The sequence below is a fragment of the Macaca fascicularis genome, chromosome 2 (genome assembly GCF_037993035.2).
Source record: "Macaca fascicularis isolate 582-1 chromosome 2, T2T-MFA8v1.1".
NCBI lineage: Eukaryota > Metazoa > Chordata > Mammalia > Primates > Cercopithecidae > Macaca > Macaca fascicularis.
Window position 1 is genome coordinate 33,215,519 of NC_088376.1, and position 12,592 is coordinate 33,228,110.

The following is a 12,592-nucleotide window of genomic DNA, read 5'->3' on the forward strand; positions in this document are numbered from 1 at the left end:
GGCTAGACTGGCTGATATCTTCTAGGCTCAGCTATGCATCTGCAGATGACTAATTTTATTTTCTTCACCTTCAAAGGATGCAACCTGGATTTGTCTGTAGGAATTGATATCTCAACTCATTCAAAGCAAGTTCAGCAGAAGCTTCAAGGGTTACTGCCAGAGCTGATGCAACAGTTGACTTTGCTTTCTAACATCAGCTGTGGCATTCCTGATCAGATCAACCCAAGATTCCGCTACTTGGTTCCTGGCTCAAATGGCAAACTTATCTTTGACTCAGGCTTTGAAAAATACAGTTATGAGATCATCCAGAAATTCTTGGTTCATCAGGCTGCCAAGAATAACAATATGGATGTGAACTTTTTGCAGTCCTTGGGAGATAATGCTATTCATCTCTCTTCTGCTAAAGTAAAGGTAATAAATGCTGAGAACCCTTGATATGGAGCCATCAAGTAGGGTAGAATGGACAAGGCTTTGTGACTGAGGCCAACTAAATTGTTCTTAATTGGTGATCTTACACAGAGGAAAACCGTACTGTTACCCAATAAGAACCAATAAGAGATGTGTTTTCATTCAACAAAAAATATTTTTTAAGCCCTAGAGATTCTATGCTCAATAATGCTAGTAGGAATATAAGAATAAAGTCCCTGCTCTCAAATTGCCCACAGTTTAGTGATTCATATTCTTCCATAATATAAATTCCAAGACAACTTGGATGGTGTTTTAAGACTCCTTAGCTTTTTATGGTCACTCATTACCATTTAGAGTAGGCTTGCTATTTTTCCAGTCAGCATCTTGAACTGTCTTTAGTGACAGCTATTTAGTACAGCTCACCCCTCAAGCCTCTCCCTCCCTTCTGCTGTTCTCTGAACTGTATACTCACAAAAGCCCACAGAGATGGAAAGCTTTTATGTGATGTTTATTAGGAAATGACATCCCCAAACTTCATAACTTACATTTAGCTTTTCCTTATGTATTTTTTGACTAATATCATCCAAGTTTTATTTTTTATTCCTGTTTTAAATAAAAAATTTCTTATGAGCAAATAAACACATTTCAATTGTAGAAAATACATTACAAAGTATAACAGAAAATAGCAATAACCACCCCCACATCTCCTCCCCTCCACCCCCGCCCACACACCTCCTCCCCTCCACCCCCGCCCACACTGCATACACCACACATGCACACACACCTCTCTGTTAATATTTTGGTATTTTTGGTTGATAAGGATAAATATTGTAAGCATTTTTGGAAGGTAGTTTTAAATAAGTTCAGCTGATTCAAATCCTCTTTTTTTTCAGGGGGATGGGAGATTGAAATAAAGATGAATGTGTAATAAAAGAATAAGTAAAAACGAACAGGGTGAAAGGCTAGGCATAACCAGAAAAACTCACTCTTGCATTTTAAGTAAATGTACAATTTATAATACCCATTTTATGCATTCCTTCTCCCCTTCCCCTCTGTTCCCTCCCTTCTTCCTCCCTCCTTCCCTTTCTTCCTTCCCTTCCTTCCTCTTCCCTCCCTTCCCTTTTCCTCCCTGCTCTCACTGTCTTACTACCTTCCTTTTCTCTTCCTTCCCTACCCTCCCTCCTTCCTACTCCTCTTTTCTTCCTCCCTCCTTGTCTGGCTCTGCCAACCCCCTTTCTCATAAACAACAGGTTCTTTTAGTGTTTACAGATGGACTGGATGATGATTTAAAGAGACTGAAAAAAACATCGGAGTTTCTCCACAGCAGAGGTAAGTGCATAGGGTTGCCCAGTGTGGGCCTCCCTCCTCCCACTGGAACTGAGGCACTCAGCTCTCCAGATGGCACTGGACTCTATGAAGCTTCCTGTGTGCTCACCCAGTGCGTGGGGCTCAGTGCTCATGAGGCTGATGCCCCGTCTCCTTCTTCGTATGGGCCAGAGGATGTTTTGGGGCTGAGACTCTCTGCCTTCTTCAACAGTGTCCCTGACACTGACCAGGGGTCTTCTGACTCAGACAGGACTAGCTTTTGAGGGTGGGAGGTTGAAGGTACACCTCCTACTTCAATGGTGAGAGGGGCTGTTTGTTCTTTTAGGCCAATCTGGGGTCCATATGTCGTTTTCTCCTAAACTCTGGAGTCAGTCTAAAGCTGGGCCCTGCTCTTTGCATTGTAGTTCCCCTCTCTTTGCTCTTAATTCTTCCTCCTTCTCCATCTCCAAGAGTTCCTGCTGCTAGTCTATATGGCATCTTTGTGCAATCAGAGAAAGACATCCAATACACTGCATGGATGCAAGTGTATTGGGCTCCTGGGTGGTGAGGGGTATGCTGGCTGGATTTGGCCATGCATTAGCTCTCTCAGATGGGTGGTCTTGCACAGCACAACTTGTCCAACTGTACACTATGGCTCTCACCATTCCCACTTTGTGCCATGTAAAGTCTCTAAAGCAATCTAAGGATGAACAACCAGCAACTTGTTCAAGTTCCTTTCACTCCTTTTCCTCTTCAGTCAAGTATATTCAACATATTTTGCTGGGGATGATGTTTTCCATTGGTTAATCATGTGCTAGAATATTTTTTATGACAACTTACTCCCATCTTAATTCACTGCATAGATTGCCACTGGAAGTTTAAGTTGTCGCATGTTTTCTGGAGGGGATTTGGGAGTATGCAACAGGAGACTAACCTTTGCTTACATGCTATGCTAGATCAGAAATTCCATTTCAAAGAATTTCGTTTTAAGGAATAATTAAGAATATGTACACAACTTTTAACCACACAATTTTCAAGCAGCTTGTTTACCATAGCAAAAAGCTGATTTGTGTGTATGTGCCAAGAACTTACTGTTCAAACTATTTTTTTAAATTTATTTATTTATTTATTTTTTTTGGTTCAAACTATTAACAGTAATATTTGTTTTGAAATTCGACGAACAAGGTGATTTCTAGTTGAATTTCCAAAATACCCTTGTTCATTTGTATTTTTGTTTTGTGGACAAATCCAGATGATCTCTTAATGCCTGCATTGGTAGGATAGGCTAGATTATACCGCAATAACAACCTCCAAATCTCAGTGACTTAAAGTAGTAAGAAGTGGTTCATCTTTGCCTCCTGCTCACCGTTCAAAAACCCAGGCTGAAGGAGGGTATATCCCAACAGCTGTTTTTGTAATTGCTGTGGCAAGGGAAAGGAAATGGGGCAAATTGTGTACTATTCTTAAAATTTCTCCTGGGGATTAACATATGTCACTTCTGCTCGCATTTAATTAGCTAGAGTGAGCCATATGGTCACTTTTAACTTTCATGAGATAGATAATATTTTACAGGTAAGGAATTGAGGTTCAATGAGTGTTGATAACCTGACTGAAGAAGTGCAGTCCTATCATGTGCCCTTAAGAAGGGGAGCCAGCATATTTGTGAACAGTCACAGTGACTGCTACAATTCCTAAGTGTAAACCAAAAGTCAACTTCAGGGATAGGCTTAGAAGGAAGTAATTTAATACAACGAGGGCTGGAAACCATCTGTGAAATGACAAAATGGGGGCTATAAGAGAGCTATGAGAGTCCTTTGTGGTTCTGCTTAACTTTCAGCTGGTGGGATTGAAAGGTATCAGACCAATTCTTCAAGAAGGCATGCCACAAACTAGTTTTAATTGTAACAAAATGCAGTTTGAGACAAGACAAGTGAAGGCTATGGGAATGGTGGAATGATGGATGAATATGTGGGGCTGAGACAAAGATAGATCATTCAAAAGACATGAACATAATCTCCCACCTGTTGAAATTGTGAAGGATTCTCTGGACTCCTAATCATTGGCCTGGAAGGTGTCCATAAATTAGAAGAGCTCCAGGAGCTGGAATTTGGCAGAGGGTTTGCATATAAGCAACCTCTGAGCATCACACTGCAATCCCTCCCAAGCGTCTTACTGAAGCAACTTGTAAGTACTTTTTAAAAACGCCATCCTTTGCTAAGTTCTATTAATTACAATAATTTTAAAAACATTGAGAGAATTTTGTCTTCTTAGTGTGTAATGTGATACAGACTAACACAGATGAGAAAGTAGTATGTGATATGGATCTGTTTTTCAGGATACAATTGTGGAAAGAACATGCTGCAATATATATGCAAAATGTTTTGGAGAGGATGGGTACAGAGGTGATTATGGGAGTTCTGGGAGGAAGGTAAGAATTTGTCAGATGTGAATGGGGAAAGGAGAGACGATATTTTAGTACCCACTACATACCAGACTCTGTTATGTATTTAACAGCATTTTCTAATTTTACCCCCCTAACAAACACTTTCAGGTAGATGTTATTTTACATGTGTGAAATTGAGGCTCAGAGAGGTGACATCACTTTCCCAAAATTGCATCATTGTGAAGATGCATTTGGGAGTTAAGCCCCTTTGTCTCCCTGACTCTAAGTCTCACATGATTTCCACCATATTATGCTACCTTCTTGTGGTCGTTTGACAAATAATGTCACAAATTCTGCCACTGCACAGGAGTTTTCACTTTTCTACCATATTTTCACTTGTCCAACATCTGCTTTCTTTACAGTAGTAAATACCTCTTTCCCATCTAACATTCTTTTCTACAGCATCAAACTCTGAGAAAAGAGTTGCATCTCTGTTAACTCTAGGTTAACCAAGAGGAAAATTACTACTTAACACTTCTAAGGGAGAGTATCTCATTAGAAATGGTCTCAGATATTCAGGGCTGGCAAGGTTCCATAATCACAGGGACTGAAGCTTTATGATGAGGGTATAATCACAAACACACAGGTAAGGTTAAGTTATACCCGCTGGCTTTGTGTCATCTTTTTACACGTTTTCTTTGGAAGATTTTCCATGAGGTTGTTGGAATGAGCTCTTCAGGGCTTTGCAGATCAATCTTTTAAATTTAGAATAGTATAAAGTTTATAATTACTGTTTGAAAAATAAATTGTAATCATGGCTTAGCATTAGATTTTTCCCTGTCATGTTGTTATTCATTAACCGGGACAGATTGGAGAATCAGAAAATCGAGTTTGGGGAGCTTCTTGATGTGTTTCTTTGCAGCTTGTGCCTGTGCCTCTAAGGCCAAAGATGGGAGTATTTTAATTTTTTGACTTCTCTGCTGTTTCTGTTTGCAAGAATTCAGTAGATGGTCATAATGACTTTTATATCTTTGTTGATCACAAATAAAATATGCCTTCCAGGTCTTATTGACCAACTTTTAGACTAAATAGACACATCTGACTATAACATGGCAAGCCAAACTTCCTTGAGAGGAAATGGTTTGTGTGTTTCGGTGTGTAAGAAGAAGTAAAAAACAAAACAAAACTGGACAGTTGAGTCACACAGAAATAAACAACCATTTCTCATGAATAAGATAGGCAGGAAGACCTTTGCTTACTGATGTTTTGTAAACAAGGTTGAAAGCTTCTTTAAGAGTAACAGTTTTCCTTAAGCTTTTAACTAGAAACTAGTCTTGATTTGGATTTTTACAACAGAATGACTTAAGAAGGGATTTTGGAAAATAAGAATAGTTTGATTACTGACTATTAAGACAAACAGGTATGCATGTTTTCACTGTAACACTGGACAAGAATATTTGTTTCTGTACATCTCTGCACATTGTGCCTGATATTTAGTAGATTCTCTATAAAATGACAACTCTGTGAGACAAAGGTATCTATTAGTAACAATTTTTATTTCACATAGATTTGAGAAACAAATAATTTAGAGGCCAAGTTATTTATTTTGACTTCTTGTCTTTTCAGGGAGAGAAGGGTTTTGATGGGTTACCCGGTCATCCTGGTGAAGAAGGCAGATATGTAAGTATTGAATGTTATTTCTTTACTTTGAAAGAACATGGCAAAACAGATCAAATATTAGCAATATTTAACTGCACCTAAGTCATGGAAGTTTTTCTCATCTATGCCACTTACAGTGGGTCTAAAAAATATATATATATATAAAATAGACATTTATTATAATAAATTCCAGGCAGATCTGCTTTTTAAAGATATAGTTTCTGGAATGCATTAATGATTCAGTATGGCTGTTTTATTTTTTAATCAGTGAATTTGAACTAACTGAAAATGTGGTCTGTGTCTAGTGTGCATGGATGTCAAAGTAGTTGTTAATCATGAGCTAAATTGCAGATAATTTGTTCCTATTACTAAGCTGTCTATATTTGTAAATGGTTAACAAAATAATTGGAGAGAATCTAAGACCATTCTTACTACAGGTCACTCAGATGCTTCCCTGTGTGGCTGAGAAGGTGGTGGAGTTATAGTTAGCCACTGATGGCTTGCATGTAACTCTGGACACACCCCTGGGGATATGCTTGGCAAACACAAGTTATCTATCAGTCATGTGATTGTCTGTGGAGAAAATGTATATTATAGAGAGAATTGTGAGCTAGGGGACTGGGATGTGATAGGGACCATCTTTATTACATAATATAAATGGATATATTTATTTATAAATATCCATCTTTATTACATAATATAAATGGATACATAATATAAATGGAAGGATTTTTAAATCCCATGGTTTTCAGTTAATTTTGAATTATGGAAAACCACTTTGCCACCGGTTCCTATTTTAAGGTTGATTCATGTATATACCACTGGTTCTCAAACATTTTGGCCTAAGGATGCCATTATATTCTTCCCCCCACCCCAACTTTATTGGGGTATAATTGACAAATAGAATTGTATAATTTAAGATGTACAATATAATGAGTTGATATATATGTATACATTGTGAAATGATACTAGAATCAAGTCAGTTAACATGTCCATCACCTCGTATAGTTGCCATTTTTTTGTATGTGGCAAGAACATTTAACATCTACTCTTTTAGCAAATTTCTAGTATATTATATAGTATTATCAACTATAATTATCATCTTGTACATTACAACCCCCAAACTTACTAACTTGTAACTGAAAGATTATACCTTTTAACCAAAATCTCTCCATTTCCTGTACCCCTCAACCTTTACACTCTTAAAGATTATTGGGAACCTTGAAGAGCTTTTGTTTATGTGGTTTCCGTGTGTTATTATTTACCATATTAGAAATTAGAACTAAGAATATTAAAAATTGTTTCTTGTTACAAAATAACAACAATAAACTCACTAAAGTTAACATTAATGACATATTTCTTTATGAAAAATAACTGTATTTTCCCAAACAAAAAATATTAGTGAGAAAGCAGCATTGTTTGGCATATTTAGCTTATTAGGAGGCAGCTGAATTTCCAATCTGTCTCTATATTCAGTCTGTGGTGATGCCACTTGCCATGTGGCTTCTTGATAACTTTACCACATACTTGGCAGAGAATAAGAATGAAAAAAAAAAGATATTTTAGTGTAATTGGAAAAATAACTTTGACTTTGTGACCCTCCCAAAAGTATCTTGGAAACAGAAGGGGCCCTTTGACCATGCTTTCTGAACCACTGGTATCTATGTTGTCATTGCTCCACTTAGAGTGGCACGTTGTTTTATTGTTCTGAACATTTAGGGTATGGGAAAATAAGCAGAAATCAGAGGAAAATGTAGCTGCTGAAACCCATGTAAGCTCATCCATTTATTTTTATTTTTTTTTTGAGACGGAGTCACATTTCTTTATGTTTACAAGATAATTGTTCAATTTTTCTATTTATTTTTCCTAAGTAAGCGTAGTCTTAGGTGTTAGAAATACATTCAGGAACGTGATTGATGGATTTTTGCTATTTTATTTAGAAATAATGAAAATATTCCTTCCCATTTTTATTATGTTTTAAAATGTCCTTTAAGTGTTATTTTATTTTTTCTGCCTGGTCTGTGGTTCAATGAGCCCAGTCAACTTTAGGAGAATGACATAAGGTCCATCCCACCCATTAGGACCATTGACTCCAATTTCAGACAAACAGGATAAACCAAATTCTAGGGTGAAAGATGGTTTTGTCCCCCTTCTTTACTGTGCCAACATTATAAAACCAAGATATTTTGTAAAGACCCTTTAGTACAGGGCTAGAAATATAATGCAAATGACATTTATAATTTCAAATTTTGTAGTAGCTATCTTAAAGAAAGTAAAAAGAAACAGGTGAAGTTAATTTTAATAATATATTTTATTTATCTCAATATATCTAAAATATTATCATTTCATTAGTAATTAATATAAAAATTAATGAGACACCTGACTTTCTCTATATACCGTCTTCTAAATATCACTTTAACCTGAAGGCACATCTCAGTTTGGACCAGACACATTTCAAGTGCTCAATAGCCCCTGTATTTGACAGAACAACTCTAGTAGTTCTAGTTTCTTTTTAATGCATTTCTCACAAGAGAAGGTGACTTCACAATGTGTTGTCCTCTGAATGGCTTTTAATGTTGTTGGCTTGAAAAGCTGGTCAGATTGGTCTACTCAACAGCAGAGACCTCTCTGTGCAGATGCAGACCAGTTTCCGAATGGGGCCCATAAATTTGTAGGTTCAAGTTGAAAGCGCACAAGGACAAATAACTAAATCATTGTTCCAGTTACCCATAACTTACAGTCCCACTGCCCTCCACAACCCTCACAACTTAGTGGTGTAAAATAATCATTTTATTATGTTCACAGACTCTGTGGGTGGGGACACTGGAAAAGAAGCAAAAGAGGGGCCTCTTTCCTCCATGCCTGAGGTCTCAGCTGGGTTGACTAGACCGTCTGGGCTCTAGAAACAGGAGTGGAGAACCCACTGCCCCTTCTCTCACAAGTCTGCTGCTCTGGCATCTTAGCTGGAACTGCACAAGGACAGGTGGAGCTGGAACCGATAGGAAGCACTCCGGCAGGGAGGGTCTGTCCTGAGAATGAGTGCTCCAAGAGACCAAGGCTGAAGCTGCAAGGCCTCTGACCCAGCCTCAGAAGTCAGGCTGTAACATGGCTTTCTCATCCTGTTGGTTGCAAGCCAGTCACTGAGTCCAGACCCTATTCAAGAGGAGGAGACTTAGACTGCTCCCCAGCATGGAGGAGAGGCATGGTCAGAGAGCATGTGGAATGGGAGAGATTGTTGTCTGGCTTTAAAAAAATATATGTTATGATTGGGTGGTTTAAATAATAACTTATGCATTGGTTACACAGCAAAACCTTATTTATAGAACAAAGTCAGATTTTCTAAGGTCACAAAAATATTTATGTAACTTTGTTGTAACAAAAACATCTAACATTTGTTGACAGTTTTATATATGCCAGACACAGGGCTAAACATTCTTAGTTTCTTCTCTCTCTCTCTCTCTCTATATGTCATATATATGTTATATATATCATATATATTTATTATATATTATTATATATAATATATATTATATAGTGCATTATATATAATATATTATATATTATATAATGTATTATGTATATATAAAATATAAAATATATTATATATTATATAATATATTAGATATTTATTATATATTATATATTTATTATATTTCTATATGTTATATAGAAATAGATATTTCTATGTTATATATACATATATAACATCTATATGCTATATAGAAATATATATTTCTATATGTTATATATAACATATAGAAATATAATAACATATATACATATATACACATATGTATATATGTTATTATTATTATTCCCATTTGTCATAAAATAGCCAAGCCTTTGAAAACCTTTAAGTGGTGTTAGTCTTTCCATTAAATCATGGCTACTATTTATAGCTTTAAGCAAATACTGTGAGTAGATGAGAGACCAATTTTTAAACATTATAGAGTTTAGTATTTGAATTAGAAATACAATAAACTGAAAATTTGTTCTCCAAACCATTTAGCATATAGGCCCATATATAAAATACAGTTCTCATTTCTTCATATGAACATCCTAAAAAATGTTTTTGCTCAATTAGAATGTATAAACCTTTAGGGATATAGGTAAAACAGGCAAATGTCTATTTTGATATAAATAAAATATTTATATTTTAATTTAGTTATATGTAAGCATTTTAAAGTCTTTCATTAGGTGTAATTATATATTACATTAGAAAAACTGCTTTTCTCTCTTTCATACTTTATCAAATCAATTTGTTAAAAAATATTCCCATGTAGTTTCTATATTAACTTCTTTATTATTACTAGAGCCACATTTTGGAAACATTTCAGTTTTCTATAGTGTTTTGTGTTTACTTCTGCCTGAATTGTTTAAGATAAAATACTTTTAAGTCTATTTATGAAGTCTGTCACTGCAAATTTTATTTACAGCTCCAAAAACCCATTGCCTCATTTAGCTTGTAGAACTCTCTCTTTATGGTCGCCACAATATAATCATGAATTCAGTTGCCTATAAAAGTCACTTTTAAAAGTCCTATTTGCATGGCATTCAACATTTGCAATTGTAAGGTCTCAACCTGAAATATAATAAATACATTTCTGTTAGATTTCTTTACCTCCGTTTTTTTTGTAACTGACCTGAAGGGTGACCTTCATAGCATTTCATAAACATTTCAAATTGATACTGATGGTGTGTCAGTACCATGCTGTTCAAAGTAAAGTAATGGAGACAGTACTCTGAAATATGAGAAATTGTGACAGCTTTGTGGGGACTGTAATTTCAGACTGCTATATATATATATTTTTTCCTGAGGACTAATTTTGGGTAAACACATAATTATGTGTGTACAGCAACTGAAATTTTAGAAACTGGGAATAGAAGTCACAAGAGTGGGTTCATTTCTTTTTCTTCACAATGTTCTTTTTAATTATTTGTGGTCAAATACATATAACATAAAATTTACCATCTTAACAATTTTTAAGTGTACAGGTTAGTGGTATTAAGTACATTGACATGGTTGTATAACCATCACCATCATCCGTCTCCAGAAATCTTTTCATTTAGTAAAAGTAAAACTCTGTATACATCAGACACTCACTCCCTCTTCCTCCAGTCTCTGTCACCACCATTCTATTTTCTGTCTTTGTGAATTTGACTACTCTAGGTACCTCAGATAAGTGGAATCATACTGTATTTGTATTTTTGTGACTGGCTTACTTTACTTAGCACAATGTCTTCAAGGTTCATCCATGTTCTAGCATGTGTCAGAATATCCCTCCTTTTTAAGGCTACATAATATTCAATTGTATTTTTATATAGACACACCACATTTTGTTTATCCATTCATCTGTTGATGGACACTTGGGTTGCTTATGAATAATGCTACTATAAACATGGGTGTACAAATATCTCTACCAGACCTTGCTTTTAATTCTTTTGGATATATACCCAGAAGTAGAATTCCAGGATAATATGATAATTCTATTTTTAATTTTTGGAGGAACTGCCATACTGTTTTCCACAGCAGCTACACCATTTTACATTCCCACCAACAGTGGACAAAGTTTCCAATTTCTCCACATCCTTGTCAACACTTGTTATTTTATGCTGTTTTTTTTTTAATAGTAGCCATGCTGAGTGGGTTTATTTTTAGTTTTGTTAAAAATAAATTTTTCCTTGATATCTCTGCTTTTATCAAGAACATTTGTTTTGCATATATCAACTATTTTCTAATAAACACAACTGGTAGCACTATACATTGCAATGTAGTACAGTAGATATGTTAGGATCACATTTTCCACACATTGAAGCTAAAAACACAGATAGACTAGGAAAAAGGAAGGAAAAGACATTTACTTAGCATCTACTGTATGTGAAGCCCTGCATTAGGCATTTTATATTTATTATCACATTTAATCTTCATCACAACCCTGCTAGTACGTGTTAATACTTTCGTTCTATAGATGTGAAAGTAAAAACTCAGAGAAAGTAAGTGCCTTGTTAAGGTTGGAGAGGGTTGGAGATGTGTCCAAAACTGTTTCCTGATGCCAGAAGCTGTGCTTTTCTCATTATCTATTGCTATCTAAGTATAAAATACCTCATTTGTTCAATCTATATACTTTGTGAAGTATTTCCAATACAGCATCTCATACATTCAATGAACAATCCTATGAGATGACTAGAGTCACTATTATTTAGATTCACATTTATAAATGGTAAAAATTGTGATTCATGACATCATATGCTTTCGTCTAAGCTCACACAACAGGCTGGAAGCAGAACTAGGACTTAAATACATGCCCTTTCATTCTAGATCAGTAGTTCTTCTCATTTTATTGTGTGCCTTTTTACTGTCCTGAAGAGCATATGTAGTTATCAACCTAATTAAGTCAAAGTTAGGTATTACAAATGTAGACTGTCTTTTGTTTAAAGCTCATGTGACGTGCAGTACTTTCCAATTAATATTTAATCAACTTGGCAAAAGGCAAGATATCTACCATTCCCTTTCTAATCTAATACCGAGATGAAAAGGTTATATTTATTAATATAATTCAGTAAGTAAGTCTTCAAATCCTGGTTGAATATCTATTGTATGATAACAGATGCTGTGTTTGGGGCTAGAAATGCAGCGATAAAGAAACGAGACGTTGTCTTTGTCTCCATGAACCTCACAATATAGCAGGAGATTCTGATGTGTAAAACCACATTTCACTATGATATGTGCTGATTTGTATCCTCCAAATACTACAAGGAATCTGAAGGGACAGTTGGGTGGGGTCAACAGACAAAGCTTCTCAGGAGAGGTGACACAGGACCTATATCTTAGGAATG

General features: G+C 35.6%; 1 protein-coding gene across 2 annotated transcripts in view; it reads left to right on the forward strand.

The window, feature by feature from the left end:
- Nucleotides 1-12,592, forward strand: part of LOC102137568 (collagen alpha-4(VI) chain-like) — a 106,230-nt gene that overhangs the window by 27,287 nt on the left and 66,351 nt on the right. For both annotated transcript variants that reach the window (XM_005545728.4, XM_074031019.1), the window contains exons 9-13: nucleotides 77-411; nucleotides 1,659-1,737; nucleotides 3,752-3,897; nucleotides 4,049-4,141; nucleotides 5,723-5,776. In XM_005545728.4, the coding sequence (XP_005545785.3) occupies nucleotides 77-411; nucleotides 1,659-1,737; nucleotides 3,752-3,897; nucleotides 4,049-4,141; nucleotides 5,723-5,776 (707 nt within the window). The remainder of the gene's footprint in view (nucleotides 1-76; nucleotides 412-1,658; nucleotides 1,738-3,751; nucleotides 3,898-4,048; nucleotides 4,142-5,722; nucleotides 5,777-12,592) is intronic.